At 39.7% G+C, this 21,020-nt stretch overlaps 1 protein-coding gene across 1 annotated transcript; it reads right to left on the reverse strand.

Moving 5' to 3' along the window:
* Positions 1–106: 106 nt before the first annotated feature.
* On the reverse strand, positions 107–19,835 carry LOC139744607 (L-threonine 3-dehydrogenase, mitochondrial-like). Its single transcript, XM_071655037.1, has 7 exons — positions 19,670–19,835; positions 17,129–17,242; positions 5,962–6,077; positions 4,943–5,149; positions 2,937–3,027; positions 1,929–2,195; positions 107–276 (listed from the first exon to the last, which is right to left on the reverse strand). The coding sequence occupies exons 1-7, from the start codon at positions 19,833–19,835 to the stop codon at positions 107–109; spliced, it is 1,131 nt and encodes a 376-aa protein (XP_071511138.1).
* Between the last annotated feature and the right edge of the window lie 1,185 nt (positions 19,836–21,020).

The raw sequence follows: 21,020 nt of genomic DNA on the forward strand, positions 1-21,020 counted from the left end.
CATCTAATTCTGCCAATTGGGTGTGACCAAAGGAAGATCACTTTTACCACTTAATAAACTGAACGATACCGATGGATGCACTTCCAGAACTCCCCTGTTGCCACGGTTATGGGATGCTGGATGCGGTCGTGTCTTGCAGGACCTCCTCGGAGATGCCCAACCGCTTGCTGACGACCTCAAGCATGATTTCGACCAGGGCATCGATGTCGTAGTTGTGCTTCCACCCCCAGTCCTTCCGCGCCATCCTGTCGTCCAGTCTCTTTGGCCAGCTGTTGGCTGCAATGACAAGCAAAGGAAGTAGAGGATGATAGCTGAGATGCAGCTGGCACTGGGGTACACCAATCCAACAAAACATTCGCACATTGCATTTACATGTTTAATGACTTCAAGTCAATCTCTATTTAGACTTATGACATTTCAGAATAATCATATAGACAAAATACTCTTCAATTTGGTAATGTTTGGCATTCAAGACTGATAGACAGGATCCCATACACTTAGGGTGTGTTCGAGCGCTCTAAAGCGAACCAAAGCGAACTGAACCAAAGCGTACCGTACCGAACTGTGCCAGATTTGAAGCGTTCAAGCGCTCTGTCGAGAAAGCGTACCTCACGAGTTATTTTTAGAAAAGGTCACACATTTTGTAGCAAGAATGTTATCCACCTGGCGCTTGAAATACTTGCACCTGTCCCGAACAAAGAGAATGATGTTTTTGCATTGTGACGTATGCGAATGATACGTGCATGCTTTACAGCGAACTTTTGGTACGCTTTCGGTATGCTTTTGGAGCACATCGGGAAGTGGTCCACTTTTGGCTCGGTACAGTACGGTACGGTACACTTTAGGAGCGTTTGAGCGCTCCTCTGGCGCGGGTACGGTACGGCACACTTCGCTTTAGGACAGTGCTCGAACGCACCCTTAGTTTATGTAAATGTGTGATAATTGTGTACTAGAGCTCACTGGACACTTAAATATCTGACACATTTTTTAGGTCATGCCAGGGAGCACCTCAGCAGAGCAGCTTTGTAAATGCATCTTCAATTCACAAAAGAAGAGAGAAGAATTCTTCCAGCCTTTAACATATTATATTATCAAAGGTCATATCAGACATAGAGAGTACCATCTGATAAACTGAATGAAAGGATAGAGCGGAGAACGTTCAGTGGTGTAGCCTCTAACATATGAACAGAGTCAGTCAGCAGGGTGCTATGCAAGATAACAAATACACAGAGATATTACCTACTACGTCGTTCGTTGCTGTATTTGTTTGTGAATTACGAAATGCACTGCACATCACGCTCATTCACACACAGGCAGAGGACGCCTCAGTCCATGCCGTAAGCTAGTCGCAAGAAATATTCAACCATCCTCTTCACTTACTTGCACCTCATTACTGTGATGTCCTACTCATTTTTAGCTCCATTTAAAGCCAATTCAATCCTATTCCTGCCCCAAGTAAATTATCTCATTACAATAAAAAAAAACACAGGGTCCTGCATTTTTGTCAAAAAAATATTCCATGACTTTTCCATGGAAAATCTTAGAAATCCAGGACCCTTTTTCAGAGAGTAACTTCATGAAAACCTAAGTAGTTAGTGGTAAACAAATGGAAATGACTACAGATAAATAGTGTCCATTTAAAGTGTCAGTGTGTATACTACACCAAAACTGTCAGTGGCTGACAATTTGGTCTGATTTTATTTGACGAAATGTTTCCCCTTAGAAACAAAACAATATTGCAAAAAAAAAAGAAGATAGAAAAAGAAGAATAACTGAAAAGCAAAAAATATATGAATGTATAAATTGCCATGACTTTTCCATTAAATATTCATAATTCTGCATTTTCCATGATTTTTCCAGATTTTCCATCATCGCAGAAACCCTGAAAAAAAAACCACACAACACAAAAGAAAACACTGAACACTTACCAATATCCTGCCTCTGGTCCGGATTGTACGAAACTGCAAACTCAGGGATGTGCTTCCTGATCGCCGTGGCAATCTCGTGCGGCGTGAAGCTGACGGCGTTGATGTTGTAAGTCCGCAGGGAGAGGAGCTCCGCTGGGGCCTCTAACATCTCCAGGATGGCCCGGAGGCAGTCCTCGATGTAGATCATTGGCAGAACGGTGTCTTCCTCTAGGTAGCACTCAAATCGTCCCGTCTGGAGGGCGTGGTCGAAGATGGACACTGCATAGTCTGCATGGAAAAAAAATAATAGTTGTGCAGTTTGTTATCAGTTTCTATGAGAACAAGAGATAGAAAAAATATTCATGTTATACCCAAGCTGCATTCAATAGAAATACAATTCATAGAGATTTTGCATCACAAAGAGATTTTGAACACAGCAGTTTATACATTACTGTACATACTACCAAGGTATGTATAATATTTCAAGGCTTGAAAATTTTTGTGAGTTGAGTTATACACTCCACTCAACGAGTGCAAACAACACAACATCAAAATAATTTCTTGAGATGCTAAAGTATGTACAGAAATACAGAACCTTCGCCTGTCCGATTACTGCTTAATTGTAAGAAAGTCAACTGATTGAAGTCGGAGGTCGTTCGCTGGATATGCCCCACAGTCGCACAAAACAAGTCTAACACACATCAGATTGACTAGATACTTTAATGTAACTTATGTCGACTGCCTTGACATTTATCTGCTACTGACTGGATTTGCAAGCAGAAATAGCATCTGACGGCGTACTAAGCTCTGAGCATAGTTCCTTCACCTGACGATCTTGCTTCATCGGATCACACCCTACATGTCTGACACTGACCCGATAGTCGACCAACATAAGTCGGATTCATCAGACTGCGATCCGATACACTTAGGTGGGTGGCCGGAAGCAACAAACTTTGCTTCTGATGAGTGAGCAAAGAGAAAAAAATCTCTGTGGTACGGGATTATGAAAGTGTCAGATTGCTGTCTTACCTGTTGTGCCGCCACCAGGGGTCGTATCACCAGAGATAACGCCAGGTAACCTGAGCGACCTGAAGTCTACGCCAAACTTGTGATGATAGTACTAAATTTGGAGTAAGACAGAGACACAAACTATGAGGAACTGGACAATATTTCAAAGCAAAGCATTATTCATGAATGAATTCCATGTTGTCTTTTAACTTTACATTTAAATTCCTCGACTCTAGCCACTCAGGATATTGTTAGGTCATAGGTGTTGTTGCGTGCAGCTCACTGGAAGGCCTATCATGGATGCACATTTCGGTGGCAAAAACTGGCGATATTTCAAGCTTTGCTACTTTTCAGAGCGAGCGGAGTGGTTAAATATCATGACCCTGAACACTGTGAGATTAACCCGTTAAGCACGAGTCCCAAGTATACTCAGGTAGCTGTCTATGGGAAACGTGTGTTGTAGCAAAATCAGTCTGCCCTCAACGGGTTAAGTCAATGAGAAACAGTGGATGAGCCAACTCACTATGATATCCTGATTAAAAATAAGCATAATTACCTGGCATATTGTTACTGGGGTGAAAAGACCTTGTATCTCAAATTTTGGTGAAAATCACTTTTTTGATTCTTTGTCAGACAATCTCTTAACCCTAAAAAGACTGGGGGGGGGGGCCTAAAAGGCCCCCCCCCTCGACATTTCGCGCAATTACTCTGCAACACGCAATGCTCTCGCCGCGATGCTCTATGACTTTTTTCTTTCGAGTTTCCCGCACATTTTGACACCAAATTTGTGACGCCCGGGGGTACGGTTCTGAAGTTACATAACTTTTTGTACATGCACGTGAGGCCGAAAACGGCTCAAAAATGTGATTTTGTGTACAAAGTCAATGCAAATTGAGTTTTTTTCACATGGTTCATATAAATATGCTTATTTTTACTCTCAATGGCTAAAATTAATTTGTTTTAGGAGTATTATGCTTCAAAAAGTGTCTGCCACAAATTTTGTTTAAAAAAACAGCAAAAACAAAAGGTCGAAAAAACAATGAAATACATAAGAAATTCATGAAACAATAAAATAAATAAGAAATTAATTTTGATACCGAATTTTTTTTCACGTACATTTGCTAAGAATGCCACAAAGAATAATTAGACCAAAAATGATAACTTCTGGAGCTTTATTTACTGATTTAGATCAAAGAGTCTGATTTCTCGCATATATTAGCATAATTAATCAAAATAAAATAAAAGAAGACGATTTCGGAAAATTTAAATATATGATCTTGTAGATTACATCGCACACTACCATTGTGCAAATTTCCGCGGCGATCGCGCGATCCACGGCCGAGATCTTAAGGGGGGGCCCTTCAGGCCCCCCCAGTCTTTCGAGCTACCAAAATAGCCTAGTCTTTTTAGGGTTAAAGCCTTACAGTCGTGGCGAGTGGTTTGTGTGGCACGGAGACGAACGCAACACGCTGCCTCCCCCATTCTGTACCAAATGTAGTGACACCGAATGAGAATAGCGCTGGCTCAATGGGTCAGCGAACAACACTTTAGACTACAAATCTCCTGACCCAAAATGGCTGCCCGAGCCACAAGAGCTTCCGAATGGATGCACACTCTCAGTGCGCATGCACATGAAGAGAGGCCAGAAGAGCCATGCGTCTTCTGGCCTCTCTTCTCCAATCACCGCAGCTCGCGGTCACAATGTTTGTGTATGATGTGTACACACACACGCACACACACACACGTGTCTCAGTGGCAGCATTGTCCCACACGTTTACGGATATAGCACCGAGTCTGGCATGATTGCACAATTGCATGCACAAACTTTCGTCGTTCAGGAGATTACGAAATAACGCACCATTAGGGGTGACGACCGTCCGACTTTAAGCTCATCTTATGAAGGCACAATAGCATGTCAAAGGAAAGGTGATCCCATTTGTTGTAGTGCTTTGGCTGCCATGCTCCTGAACATTTGACATTTTTGAGATACGAGGTTTTATGTCCCCCAACAGCAACATACTATTCACCTCTCCCAGAAGCTCAGCATGAACTTTGGCCACGCCATAGATGGTCCTGGGCCTCTGGATGGTAAGGTCTGGGGTCAGCTCACGGGGCGACTGAGGGCCGAAGGCGCCGATGGTGCTGGGGCAGAAAATGCGCAGCTGGTACATCTTGGCTAGCTCCATTACGTTGTGCAATCCCTGCACATTGACTTTGATGGCGAGGGGAACATCCTGGTATTGAAATGAAAGAAAAACTACATCAACAACAAAAAGGGAAACATGGTGACTTATTAGATTTGAGTGCCAATATATCATTACCTTCTTTCAAGATTTTGATTCTCTTCCCCAATCAGTAACTTTGGTCACAGTCACATATATTACATGCAAATCCGATGAGTCAATGCCTCGGAAGTTTTCTATATGCTTCCTCTTAAAGTTTCACTAAACTTCTATTTTTACATAAATTCTAAAAGTCTGCCTGCTAAATCAAAGTCTTCGAAAATTTTTAACGAAAAATTAGCAATTATCATTTTGTAAAGAAGACAGGTCATTGCAGCTGAATTACTGATATGAAGTGATACTGATTATGAGATATTATGTTACCACCAAGTAATTTATCAAAAAAACAAATATTAGGGGATGGAGTGATATCTTTGTCCTTTAATGTAATTTTGACTGTTTTACTGTATTACAAAAACTTCTCAAACTTTACATTTCCACAACTTTTCCAATCTTGTGTCCAATTTTGACACCATTTTCACCACAGTCAACTTGAACACAGATGATATTTTTATGTTTGCAGATCTTTAATTTTGGTAGTTCAGACAACTGCAAAATCTATTAACCCGTTGAAGAATAGTTCCAAGTATACTGGGCAGGTGTCTGTGGGAAATGCATGTTGTAGCAAAATCAGCCCGTTCTTAATGGGGTAAAGGTATATATTATATAAATCCTATTCATATTTCAATATTGCAAAATACTCAGTTTACTGAATCATTAATAGCTTCTTAACTGATGCATTGAAAACAAACCCCTTTCCCTACCTGTTCTCCAACTGCGCTGAGGATGGCGCTGAAATGCACCATCCAGTCGATGCTCTCGTTAACGATGATCTCCTGAAGGTTCCGAAAGTCCAGAACATCGACAAAGGCATATGGACCTGAGGAGTATACAATGTAAAGGGCAACTGAATATGAGCACTTACGTATCATATTTAAAAACTTTAAGGTTTACACTTTTTTAAAGACCTTTTAACCCATTGAGGACTAGTCCTGCGTATACTCCGGCAGGGGTCTATGAGAAATGCATGTTGTAGCAAAATCAGCCGTCCTCAACGGGTTAATGTACAAAGTGGTTGTCATATTGCTGTTGTTTTGATTTTAAAATAGCATATTTCATTAGTACATGAAGAACACTGTTGATGATTCATTTATTCATTGTTTACAAATTTCTCGGTTTGATTTAAATGACTCTGTATTCATTTTGGTACCGTGTTGATGACTCATTCATTCGTTCCTTACAAATTTCACAGTTTGATTTGACTTCAAACCCTATCAACATGTTTTGAATTCTGTTATTTCTACTAACAGGTTGATACTCTCTTTTCTGCCATTATTAATCTTTTTTTTTCTCTTCTCTTAATATTAGCCTTTAACCTTTAAGTCAATCCATGAAGAATGAATGTGTTACTGGAGTAGTCTCACGGCCAGCATGTTTCAAAATATAATCCATTTCTAGACAGTGTTCTTGGACCTCTGTTAATTCAAAGCGCCAAGATTCAGTTTGTGTCACACATAGCACACTTGAAAAGAACCGATTACTGCAGGATTACAAAGGAACAAAATGTATCACACTATACAGTGTACCTGTATGGCTTGGTCTGGGCACACAGATACAAGAGATTATAATACAGTGTATGTGTGTTGTGTGGGGGCGTGGGGGTGAGGGGATCAAAATCCTGTTTATGGAAATGCCACAATACTTTCATTTCATATCACAAGGAACTCCACTGATAGCCTGTTTACTGACCACAGAATTAGTCTGGTTTCCAGTCTCATTGCCACTTCTACCGCACAGATTTAAAATGCGCTTATAATCTAACAGTTAAATCTCTTTCTGTCTTTCATTAAATGTATCATACCCAGAAACAGTGGATTTTTTTTCTATTTCTTGGATATACAATGAAGACATTTCATTCTTTGCACAGTACTTAAAAAGAACTGTTTGATAGATCTATATCAAATGTATTCACTATCTATTCAAAGCATGTCTTCATTGATTCAATTCATGTTGATGAACATAATTGAACTAAAAGCACTCAGAGAGTGCAGACCTCTGCCAAGCCAGCAACTCATTTCCAACTATACATGCATGCAATTTTCCAATATAGTAGCCTTTTGTGTACATAGTACTGTATACGCTATATATTTCGCGGGGGTTTTATTTTCGCGAATTTCGCGAGTCGGGAGCTATTCGCGAAATTAACAACACGCGAAAAAAATTACCTTCCAAAATGAATCCCTTGCCTTGATGATATGAACATTTCAGTACTACTATACCATGTCACGGCTTGCCGAACAGACCATACTGGCTAAGCTTGTTTACGCACGTCCACGTCTACTTACGAATACTGTAGAGAGCCAATCCATTATCGCAAGGGGACCACTCGTCAGAAATCGCGATGGACTTAACCACTTCAAAAATGTTGAATTCTAACTTACTAGTTCGCAGAGTGTGGTACGTTTTTTTCATGCAGTGTATAACTAGTATCATTCTTATTTGCTAGTAAGTTGAAAATTCACACTTTCTTCGCCACTTCATATTTTCTCTGGTCCCCCAATCGCGAATTTAACCACTCGCGAAAATGTGTGACAGCGGCAATTCGCGAAAATTTATGTACGCGAAAATTATAGCGTATACAGTATCAGTTTCCAGCTCTGCTGAAACATCACAGTGGATGGGTCTGAAAAATCAGACTAGACATCCCCTTTCTGGGAAATTTCCATTGCAGACTGTCATATCCATTGACCACAAGGATACTCAGTAACATGTGATGATGTATGCATATTTTCCTCACGTAAGCCATTTCAGTTTTTTTATGCAACTTATGCACCCTGTGATATTGTAAGGCTGTAGTTTGCTCATAATGTGATATCCTGTTGTTACAAACACATACAAAAAATGTGTACACACACAAAGAAAAACCCTCCTGCAAAGGTGTATTTGGTACACATGACCATATCATATCAAGCATCATCATGCTAATATTAAAAGCAACATCATCATTTTGCATATTACCCAGAAAAAGTAGCCAATATCTCCACTGGCCACTGGAAGAATGCTCATACACAAACACATACACACATTTTATCACTTCAACTTTTATTAATTGACAATCATAGGTGTGACTTTTTTATGTCTGTGGAATGTTGGTTCACAGACTATTTTCCCATTACAGACAAGGACAACTGTGCTGGACAGCTATTAACCTGGTACCGGTACTCAACCCCAGTCTTTATACTGTGTTTGTGCATGAGCGAGTGTGAATGCACAGTGCAGATGAGTGGTACTGGTAGTGAATGAAAGATGACGAAAGTAATATGAATGCTGCACTGCAAAAGCACTGTATTATAAAGTTGTCTTATGCCCTGCTTAACATACATACGGAGCTGTCAAAGAGTCATATATTGTCAGAGTAACAGGGTAACGGCTAATTTTTTGTTGTTGTTTGTTTAATGCATATGACCCAAGAATTAACACAGTAATATCTATTATTTGCATTTTTCCCTCCTACAACAGAAATAGCATGTAAACATGTATGACAAAACAGAAACATATTGTGTCAGACCTGCAATGCACTTGAAATCGCCAAGCTCATGCAGGGATATTGGTGAAATCTCATGTCCACCATGGAGAGGTGTTATTGAGCATGTAATACTTCTTATCATCAATTGTGACTATAATGCAGCTGTCATTTGTATGACGCACCTCTTGACCCCCGGGAAAAGTGCGTCATGGTCGCGTCAAGTACCACCAATTTGATGACGCGTGGTACCGTCACGGGAGCAAAATGTCCGTCACAATACTGACCCATTGTGTGCGTCATAGTCGGTCATTTAACCAGAGTGTGTCAAAAGGTTCGTTAATAGGACCGTCATGTAATTTTGCGAGGCTTCTTGCATGGTATCCCTCCGTAACAGAATAAAACAAACTCGCGATCGCGAGCCGGGCGAATTCACCGGCTCCTGAAAACGCGAAAATGACACAATTTTCATTCAGTTTTATTATAACATACTGATACTCACTTCATTCTCGTATGTCTTCTTTTTCTATCTGATGTCAGACTAAAGGTCTTTTCAGAAGGTTTGAGCACAAATTTGCTCAAAAAACCACACTACCAAACACGATTTGTGATTAAAATCATCACATACAGCCCGCGGCATCGCGAAGCTCGCTATCCTTCAATCGCATTCACTGTTGTAGTGTAGCATCGACCGACCGTCGACCGTGAAATCTGCTGCAAAACCATGTGCGTGATGTGGACCGTGTTGTACATGTATACAGTACGGGCGTACATACACGTGTATACAGAAGACGAGGCATGGCAGAGCAGAGGCCAGGGGTGGTATTCTGAACACCGTTTTATCTCTGTTGTAACTTGTGTTGTAACTTGTGTTGTAAGTCTGTGAGTTATAACACCGCTAAAACAGTTGTAAATCGGTATTCTGAAAACTGTTTTAACGGTGTTGTAAGTCATGATAACCACGCCCATCGCAATAATCATATCCAATAGGAAATATTGTTAGAAGTAGCATCTAAGACATTTCAACCAATAAGATTGCTCCCTTGGGCAAATGCGCCTTGCTTAACTCTGCGCGTTTTAACAAGCGCTCATTCTCTGGCGTGCGCACAAATAGGACAATGGTATGCGCAGGTAAAGAGAGCCAGAGATAAAATAAAGTTACAACAGAAGCTTGATCATTATGCCTTCTTACCGGTTTTGACGTATAGTTGGTGCAGTAGGGGATTCGCAAAGCTATCTCAGATTGAGTCTTTTTATTTGAAATTTTGTTTAAAAAAATAAGAAGATATCTGGCGTTCATAAGATGAACCCAAATTTCATGGTTTATGTGGAACTAGACGCTTCTATATTACGTTAAGCCCTTGCAATGCCATGTTATTATTATCATTAAATATTATTATTGTTGTTGTTGTTGTTGTCACTATCTTCACAAGATATCTCTTGGAGATCATTATCACGTAAAGTTCCATCATGGAACCTTAGACTTCTAATACTTTTCTTAGGATTCGCGCCATCCCCAGCAATAAATATTTTTGAAACACCCAAAGGTACTGATAATGAATTCTTTTTGGTGAAGATAGTGAAATCATATTTAAAAATATTTGATATTTTGAAAGATATTTTTGAAATGAATAGTGCTTAAAACAAGTTAGTGCCGACGGTGCCGGTAAACTTTCTGTTCATGTGTTTGTGTTTTTATCTATGTGCATAATTATGCTACGCGTATGTACTTGCAATGTTAATGTTACCAAATTTTGTATTGTGGAATGAGTTTACATTTTGTCAAACTGCTATATCATTTGCCTTTCTGTACATACATTGTTGTTATTTTTTGTATATCTTTTTTATTTTGAACTCGCATACCACAATATTGAGTTGGTGAATAATCTCACTATCTAACATAAGTTAAAACGAAAGTCACAACGGAGTTATAACACCCTCCACCCTGTTTTATCTCAGAAGCATAAATTTGCACGGGGCATGACTTACAACAGAAGATAAAACAGTTTTCAGAATACCGTGTAATCTAATGGGTGTTCAGGTTTGCGCCCACTGTTACGCGCGTGCGCATACCCTAAGACAATGGTATGCGCAGGCAAAGGGTGCGCAAGATAAAACACTAGTTACAACAGAAGTTACAACAGAAGTTACAACAGAGATAAAACGGTGTTCAGAATACCGATTTATTACAACAGACTTACAACAGAGATAAAACGGTCTCAGAATACCACCCCAGGCCGCGATTATTTTTTCCGTAACCCTAACCTGCCGATCGACACACAAACGATTATGGAACTACTGAGAGTCTTATTCATATTTATGAACAAAATATTTACGTCGATGTAGGGCAATTTGTCAATCAGTTGCAATACTGACAGTCTATTATATTAACTTAAAATAGTAAATTCTATTCAAACACTAGCCATATAAACCATGTACCTAACTTAGGGTTTAATAAGGTTCGTGTTTAAATATAGGCAGGGGCTTCAATCAGGGAGGTGGAAGATTCCACCTCCCTGCTTCAATCAAGCTGTTTTCGAATCGGGGAAGGGGAGGCGGGAGGTTACGGAAAAAAAAAATACTGTGGCCATGCCAGGCCGTAGTTTCGCGAAACTAGATATATAGTTCGAGGACATGCCATAGCAACGTGTAGGCCTATATATCAAAACACGCGTTTGTATGGAGTCCATGAACTAGGGAACAGTTTTGAGAAATTCGAAGTCATTCGAAGTTGAAGTGGTCTTTTCCTATGCATTTTTAGGCGATCCGAGTATCCTCTCGAATCACCTTCTGTATCTGTACGGATTCTTTCTTTCTTTCTTTCTTTCCTTCTTCTTCTTCTTCTTTCTTTCTTTCTTTCTTTATTTCTCCCCAAAAGTTGTGCACAGGTTAGCTCAGAAAGTGCTATGCCTATCGAGTTCATACTTATACCATGTATGTATCGTGTCCCAAAGACGACAGATCTAGTTATTTTTTGTTGTTGTTCATATCTCAAAAATTCGATTTCTTATTTTTTTTTCAACTGGTATTTGGGAGTCTTGTAATATATTTAAAATGTTGATAGAAATTTCTGAATATATTCAGAAAGTACGCCTAGGCGCCTACTGTTTGGATAAACGGTAAACATAGTCTACGTTCGATACGAAGAAATCATTACGTCTTTCACTTGAGGAAAAACATACAAAACAAACAAACAAAAAACACGTACGAACGAATGTTGATAGCCAAAACTTTGATAAGTAATAAGCAGTTATGATGAGCGTGAACTGAAATTAATTGTCACGATTTTGCTAACCAGGTGATGACTGCATCTCATTGAACCTACTCGTAGTGAATTTCTCTGGGCATACGAGACCTTTTCATTTCTGTGATTGCATTTTTAATTGACTGATTAATCGATCTTTTTTTTTTTTTTTTTAGTGTTCAGGGAACATAGGATATTCGATCAAGTACACTATATTCGACTGTTTGATGTTTCCTACTATGCGCCAAAAGAAAGGCTATAGAATCACGATATCTTTACAATGATTCCTTTAATTCAACTAATGAGCTGGTTCTTCGATCGATATTTCCAGGATATTTACAAGTGTACACGCTGTTTATTCCAGCGCGCGCATTCTTTCGTCTGGCACGCACCTGGGTGTGGCACCTGCTTTTGTGGAAATTTCCACAAGGGGAGAGAGGTGGGGTGTCAAGTTTCTTCGAGCCGAAGAGACTGCATGTAACACAATCTCTTCGCTCTGATTTATTGTCATTCGTGCTTTCCCCTTATTCTTTGCTGATGTTGAACATTTAGATTTAACTTTACGAAGGTTGGTAGCATGTGGTTCTTTTTTGTTGTGAGGTGTACTAGTATGTAATTTCTTTTTTTATCATTCTTGGGAGGGAAAAGAAGAGTAAGGGGGAAAGAAGAATAAGAGGGAAAGTGAAATAAAACAAACGGCACGTACGCTCAGCATTCACAGTAAGCCGTCTTTTTCCACCAGCATAGTTATCATCACCATCAGACATCACTCAGACAATTTTAGCCTTTTCCTATCAACATTAAGAAACACGCATACAATGTAGTCCCTCGAGACAAACACCTAGGAAAATAAATAACAAATACAAAGTATCAACACCTCCCAACAACACAAATACCGGTACATGTATTTAGAAAGACAACCCACAGCACACTATAGTAAGCGGCTGGTATCAAACTTCGTCGCTTCGGTTCGAAAAAGTGATTGCAGCAAGCGGAAAAATCGCCGTTACGAAAATAGCAGTGCGAGACACTTGAAAGAATTACGTAAAATACTCCAAAGTACAAAGGGAAAGGATAAAGTGATATAAAATGGAAGAAATCGTACCAAACAAGGTGTGAGAAACGACAGTGGAGAACGGTAAGTTTAGTGTTGTAAATTTGATTAGGCCCTAGCAAAAGTTGGCAGCACTGAAAGCTACGCGAAAATAAATATAGACATTGGAAACTCGGTATTGCGACGAGATCCTTAGGATCAAGTCAATAAACGATACAAAACAAAGGAAATCAATTCATTTTGACCGGAAAATAGTTTGTTATAAGTATTCTGTTATATGAGATCTCTTTTGATAGGCCTAGAAATAGGCCTACATCGAATTTCCACGATGCTCGGCCTCGGGAAAGAAAGTTCGAACGCTTTTCATCTGCACATACTGCAGTGCACATCAATACACGAACAGAAACTCACCTCTTCCTTGCAGAAAAATGATGCTATAACGTTACAAAAAACACACACAACACTCTAAAAATCACATTTCGTACTTGAGAGGAAAGGGACAAGCGGATGGAGAAGAAGAGAAATACAAGCAGACATTGCACAACGGAACGCTTCTACCCCGACTCAAAACGAAATAGGGGACTGTAGTGTAGTGGCAGCTGGCTTGTGCAGCTAGGCTACTATACTCACGCTCCCCAGCCGCCCACACATGGGGATACCACGGCGATCCATGTAAACATCCGAGGGTCCGTAGGCGACAGGGATTCACGCGCGCGAATTTCCGTTCGGTGCATGCACACAGTTCGCAGGCAGCGAATTGCGTGAGCGCACACTTTTCCAGTCTGGTACGTACCGCGAATAACATGTGCGTCAAGGGTTAGTCATTTTCACGAAGAGGTGCGTCACCATTTTTCATGGTTAATGCGTCAATGTCTCATAAAGGTGTGTCACTTTTTGTGACGGAGGGTACGTCATGGTACCTAAAAGGTATGACGCACATTGGTACTTTGACGCACCTATCCCGGGGGTCAAGAGGTGCGTCATACAAATGACAGCTGCATAAATGCCCCATTTATACACAAAGCTGCACCGCACGCCCTTTGCACAATTACTTCCCACTCAGTGAGTGGCAAGATTTTCTTTATGTATCTCTTCGTTGAGCCCATTGCACAATTACCCCCCACTCAGTGAGTGGCAAGATTTTCTTTATGTATCTCTTTACCTGGGGCCATCATCCTCGTCAAGCTTAGCTTATGATGATGGTCCCCTGCATTTCATTTTTATCATTTCCTATTGCTTCCTTTCATATATGATATTCGTTCTTGAAAAAAAAAAAGAAAATGTATGTAAGATCCAAACGTTACGAATATTAGCTGTGTAAATGACTGTGTAAGTATTTTGTTGATTTGTTGATTTGCATTGATTTTGAAATGCAGAAATAACTAGAAATGTCGCTAAGGCGACTGGTATGCCTCCGCCATAATGCATGATTCTCCTAATAGGTCTATAGTTCAAGTAGACAATGTGTGATTACATTGTCACAAAATTGGCAAAATATTAAAATGACAAGTTTGTCACAAATATGTTGAATATTCACCTTCCTTGACCTACATTTGTAGGTTTAATTGGATGAATAGGAGAGCATGTATTTGGGGATTTCAGGACTTTAACATGACTTTGACCCATTCATAAGTTTATAATGCATTGAGTAATTTTCAAGGCGTGGAGAAAAAGTGCAATTTCTGTATTGCAAATTTCATTGTTACCATTTTCATCTGGTCTTTGACCCTAAAATTCATAGGATAATTACTGTCAGGCACAACATGCATAAATATGTAGTAAGTTTCAAGATAACTTGAGCCACTTCTGAGATATGGAGGAAAAAGTTAGTTCAGCACTTTCCCTTGATCTTTGACCTTTTGACCTTTGAGGCAAACAAAAAAAAAGAAGAAAAAAGAAAGTTTCCAGAGAATCTCTATTAGGGTATACATGCATACACCAAGTGTAAAAAAAAAAATGATAATCCTGCTGGCATTGCATAAATATGGGGGAAATAGTAAGATTTCAAAGTGTTGCCCTTGACCTTTGACCCCTGACCTTTGACCCATGAACCCTAAATTCTCTAGATAATCACTGCCAGTCAGTACATGTATATATACTATGTTCCATGAAGATACCTTGAACAATTTTCCAAGATACGGAGAAAAAAGTGAAGTTTTAATATTTTTACTTGACCTTTTGACCTTTGACCTTTGACCTCATGACCCCAAACTTTCACCAGAGAATCTTAATTGGGTAATACATGTATAAACTAAGTTTCAAGAAAATATCTTCAAGCATTGCATAGTTATGGTGGAAATAGTGAAATTTTACGTATTTGACCTTGACATTTTGACCTTTGACCTTGAGCATGTGCACCCAAAAGTTGATAGGCACAACTTCACCCCCTAATACACATACATGCCAAGTTTCATTAGGATACCTCGAAAGGTTTTTTAGTTACGCTGTCCACAAAATTCATTACGGACGGAAGGACGGACGGACGGAAAGACGGACGGACGGACGGAAGGACGGACGGACGGACGGACGGACAACCCGAAAACATAATGCCTCCGGCACCACTTCGTGGCGGAGGCATAAAAACTGAACTGAACTGAAATTAAGGAGCACCCGGAATATAACATACATAGGCCTAGATGTACAAAGGGTATTCCTCTGACTCTGTTCATACAGAGAATCATCACTCGCTGAGACCTTGACACAAAGTGGATGAGAGGGCATACGTAACTGTCATGGGACCTTTGAGTATTGTAAAACGAGGAATTTTCGCGTGCATTTTGATTTCGCGAATTTCGCGACGAGCGCCAAGATTCGTGATATTAAAATGCACGCGAAAGTTCTTGTCTACACTATATGCATTGAATGCCAGTGGCAGTTCGCTAAAAATTTCATGCTGCAAAAAAGGCCGTCGGCTCCAATTCGCAAAAAATTCATGCCGCGAATATATCATGTTTTATAGTATGAGTGTGCTGGAACTTTGAACATTGAACATAGGCCTACAGGCTGTATGCACAGTGCGTACCACATTCAACTGCTGGAGCACTTTGGACATTGGTGGCTGTTTATAGAGTGTTTAGAACACTTCAGGAGCGCTCCTGAGTCTAGCCTCAAGACAGGGTTAACATACAGTTGTAAGAGTGCTCCAGGGCCAGACCTTCTGTTTAAACATGGGGTTTAGAGGGGTTCGGGAGTGCTCCCAGGGTGCTCTTTAAATGGCCTGAAGAATGGGATGCAACACCCCATTTATGCAGTGATTCCTGCAGCACTCTATCAAAACTCTGTATAAAGAACAGACAATCGGGCCCTACAGCACTCTAAAGTTAACCCTCTCAAAGCTGGGTTTAGAAGCTCTCATAAAAAAGAGCTCTACACTCTGGTCACCAACGTTTAGAGCACTCTGGAAGTGGTAGGTATGCGCTGTGCGTGCACTCAAGTGTACATTTCAAATTCTCCGCACTCTCATCGGTAACCATGACAGTTACCAATCTCTCAGCCACCTTGTGCGTAATCTCAGTGGTTGTTGTATGAACAAATTCTCTGGAGTACAAGTCATATCACTGCAGGAGGGATAGAACACCTGTGTCTAACTTTGTGTGTCCATGGGGTATATTTCTTCTTTGAGCAGCACCACAAACATTGCCCCTAATATTCTGACCTGGAGGTCTCCTTTCTCATCATCATCGGAACAGCATTTGATCTAAAAATCCGACACCGGCCTATAGCAGTATCGATGTAATTCTTCTATCTCAAAAATAACATTCTGGGCCATTAGAAACTAGTCATGTTCAAGTTTTTTTTTCAGAGACCGTCCATTTTAACATTTAAAACTCCATGAAATAACTGAGGATTGGAGGAGGGAAAAGTTAAACAGAACATGAAAAGAAAACAGTACAGAAATCGTAAAAAAAAAAAAACAGACGAGAAAAATAGGAATTCATACAATGAAGGAGAAAAGGGGGAAAACAAGACCTTCAAGTTCAAATATATAAAAAGATAACAGAGGAAAAGACAGGAAGAATGGATGAGGAAGGACAGGATTAAGAAAAGAAAGGAGGGATATCATTGAAGCGTATAAAAAAGAGAGAAATTTTGTTTTTAGTGTATACGGACCTGCATCGACGATATGCCTCGGTGGTTTAACGATGTCGGTCAGTATAACATTATCCCGGCCATATTTACTCCTCAAAACTTGGGCTAACCCTTGCCCAAGCTGACCTAAGCCACCTGTGGGGAAAAAAAACAAACAAATAAACAAACAAACAAAATACACAAGGTTAAATCACAGCAAAAGGAACAAATAAACCCTCAAAGGAATATTTATCAAAAGTAAACATTTACCGGTATCATAGCAATACATAAAAAGTGTGAGATAGCAGAACAAAGTAAGTTTGTACTTCTAGCCCAAATTTCATCACCATCCATCATCTTGGTTTCTCCCAGAAATTTAAAGGTGCCATTGCATACAATAGTGGCATTCACACCACTGCATATTTGTAGAATCCAAACCTCGTGATTTGCACTATGATCCATAACTGAAGATTTGTGATAGTGTGGACATGAAAATGTATTTACTAGATAGCATGATCAACATTGCAATCCAAGTCCCAAAGAATCTTTCAATTTTTTCTCACACAATAATCATTTGATTATCTGAGAAAAGGCATGATGATTTTTCACAGCGGCAAGTGATTAAACAATGCAGCAAATCATCTTGATTAAGATCCCGCTATTTTGTCTGTGTGAATGACACTATCGATAGTAACACTTTGATCCACAATGCGTAGTTCCTGCACTACAAATTGTACTGTACAGTGTTAATGAATAACAAAAACAAAATGAAGAGCTATAAAGCTAGAATCAACAAATACAATATATGTAATATACAGAGTGGGAGCATGCATTTAAAAAAAGTAAGCCCTACAAGGTTATCTGCCATGTAATCAGTGTATGACTGGATCACAAAAGTTGTATACGTGTAAATGCTATTGTGTTCTTGCACATGCGATAAAGATGTTGCATATAAATGTGCAGAAACATTTTGCAGATGAATTGAAAACTTTTGCCATAACTGGAGCATAAAAGGCATATGAAAATCTCTTTCCCCCCAACCCAACAAAGAAAAATAAGAATGGAAGAGAAAGACACAACAAAAGAAATGATACCAACTCAGAATGTTTCGACACATATCACTGCGTGCAACCTTGCCATTCTGGTCATGGATGGATTAATACAAAGTACTTCATTATGTCTTTGTCAACTGTATGGTAGCACATTGTAGACATTATTTGGACAGATCGTGACTTGTTTTCACCTGATTTGAATTCTATACTCCAGCCCCATTTGACAAAAACATTCTGGAATAAACAGAAAAATATTTGTCATCCATTGTGTGTTCAAAATATTCAGAATTCATCCAACAATCGGTTACAGGTGGGCCTCCCTCCCCAAACAAAAGAGAATAAAATTAATCCATCGTAGCTGCATTAACACATACTGAGTATACAAAATAGTGGGATGATGATCACGCTCCCAATCTCACATTTTTTGGCAAGCGTTCACACATGAGAAATAGTGGGATAACAATTGCCCTCCAAATCTCAACATTTTTGCAAGCGTTCATACAGACAGAAATACAATGTAGCCCGCTTCATATTGGCAATCGATAAATCTATTGTTCTTGTGCATCACAGTGGTGTGGTTTCCAATGTACACATGTACATGTACATGTTGTTGTGATGTGCGCTTTAAATGATGGGATATAAAATCTCAAGAATCTTTGCTCCAGTGTTCACACGGTCACTGCGGGGCAAATTAGCACACTAATTAATGCAGAAATATAAAGCGATTTTATGATTTCAAGATTTCATGGGATTAGCATCGTGATGCTGATCATGCTATACGTTTGTGGGATTTTTGTGCCCACACGTGCACAAATCTCGAGATTCATATCTTGCTAATTTGTGACATGTGTGAATCCCACCCATATTGGTGGATTTCCAGTGAGAACATTTTGAATGAGAATGTCTCCAATCTTTCTACTGATTTCTCTCTCTCTTTCTTTCTACAAGCCATAAATATGTTTATCTGTTGGAATGCCAATAGTGAATGGTGAATGTACTTCTTCTCTGCTTGCAAAGTGCAATAACACTGCAGCAAACAATAAATCTCACACTTCCATGACCTGTATGAAAATGACAGCTCACTCATAAATCCATAACTTAATGGATGATAAGTCATGCAGAATGTTTTAATGTCAATCCAGACTCATCCATATATCAAATGTGCACACAGCTACAGCTGTACAATTGGTGTATAGTCCATTCTTGCACAGGGAGCAATGAAGCTAAAAACCATATTTTGCAGTGTTTGTTATATCAAGTTGCCACATACACCTACCGTACATCATATCTTCATAAAAGTTGACTGCTCAGATTTCGGTCAACTTTGCTTGTTTGCAGCTTTGCAATCTAGCACATGCTCCATGGCAATTTGAACTACGATTGCAAATCATTATTTTTGTGATAGCTCAGAGAAGCACTGAAACTACAATGAAAGAATGCTGCAAGAAACACTCCCATGTTTATGGTAACAGTAATACAATACTGTATCATTCTCATCTAGAAAGAAAAAGAACAGATGATGGATATAGACCTGTTATGAGAATCCTCGGGTGGTCTAAACTTCCGATGGGTGAGTAGGACTGTGAGCGGGATGAGGACACTGAAAGCAGACGCAGCTGTGGCGCCCTCACACTACTGGTCTGGAGAATCTTCTTGGCAAATGTGCAGAGCGTAGGTCTCCACATGGTTGATGTCATCTCAGCTTGTTGTCACAATAACAACTCTGCAATTTATGGAAAGAAAAAAAGAAGAAGATTATCAATTAGTTTATACAAAGTATTCATCAACATGGCCCTTACAACCATGTGGTTTTCAACCTGTCGAGGATGAGTCCCGAGTATACAAGTACTCGGGCAAATGTCTTTGGGAAATGCGTGTTGAAGCAAAATCACACCGTCCTTTGGGGATCATAGTTTTGGTCACTTACTTTAATTCTCATGCACAGGAACATCGCTGCAATATGATACGACATTGACAATCTATATTACAATTTAGTAGCACTGAGTATAGTGCACCAATAAGAAATACGGGGTAGAGTCTTTATAGATTTGACGAAGAATCTTCAAGTGTACATTTACTGCTATTAACAATAATTTGCAAACACAGCCATTGAGTAGTCATAATGCCAGGCAAAGTATCTCTGCCCGACATAAAACAGTGTTTGTCTTCATCTCTTTGAAATACACTGTGCTCCCAGTTTTCCCTTGCCATGCAGTCGATGTGGGTCAGGGATCTTCTTCATCTTGGCAAGGTCGTCTTAAACCCATTGAAGACTAGTCTTGGGTATAGGCAGGTCTCTATGGAAAATGTGTGTTATAGCATAATCAGCTTGTTCTCCATGGGTTAAGGAAGTCAGACCAGACCTTTAATAATCTGTTCCGTAGCATAAACACAATGACCAGCAGAGCGTGTTTTGTAATCAGGCAACCTGTTGTGGAGATTGGAGGTGTTTTTCTGTCTCATTGGTCAAATCTCAAAATAGTTTGGTACCTGGGACGCTTGGCACGTGGGTGTAAGAAATACCTAGTGCTCAATCAAGATATGAAAGTCACTCCATGCATGATAAAGGGATCTAAGATTTCACTTTTTCCTTTGCACACAGTATACGTAAAGTACACTGGAAGATGGTTTGATCTAGACCTTTTTACCATGGTATCTATTTTTCCTCATGAATCTTGAGAAACACATTAGTAAATTACTGGGAGAAGAGGAAGAGGTACATGTACATGTCTTGTTCTGGAATGAATGTTAAGGAACAGCTTTCAGACTTTAATGGTAAATCCAGGAGATGTCTAGGTTTGGAGCGATGCTTTGATTTGAGCTTGTGTACATACAGTAGGCCTATTATTGACACTTCAAGACTTAAATCTACTAACAGTCAA

Source organism: Diadema antillarum, unplaced genomic scaffold (assembly GCF_040938485.1).
Source record: "Diadema antillarum isolate AM-2024a unplaced genomic scaffold, OU_Dant_1.0 seq00001196_RagTag, whole genome shotgun sequence".
Taxonomy (NCBI): domain Eukaryota; kingdom Metazoa; phylum Echinodermata; class Echinoidea; order Diadematoida; family Diadematidae; genus Diadema; species Diadema antillarum.

Excerpts from the sequence above, each read along its gene's own strand:
- LOC139744607 (XM_071655037.1), bottom strand. The coding sequence starts at position 19,835 with ATGACATCAACCATGTGGAGACCTACGCTCTGCACATTTGCCAAGAAG. Across the intron at positions 17,243-19,669 it reads CCCGAGGATTCTCATAACAG|GTGGCTTAGGTCAGCTTGGG; the intron begins GTCTATATCCAT and ends TTTTCCCCACAG. Across the intron at positions 6,078-17,128 it reads GAGGCATATCGTCGATGCAG|GTCCATATGCCTTTGTCGAT; the intron begins GTCCGTATACAC and ends TATACTCCTCAG.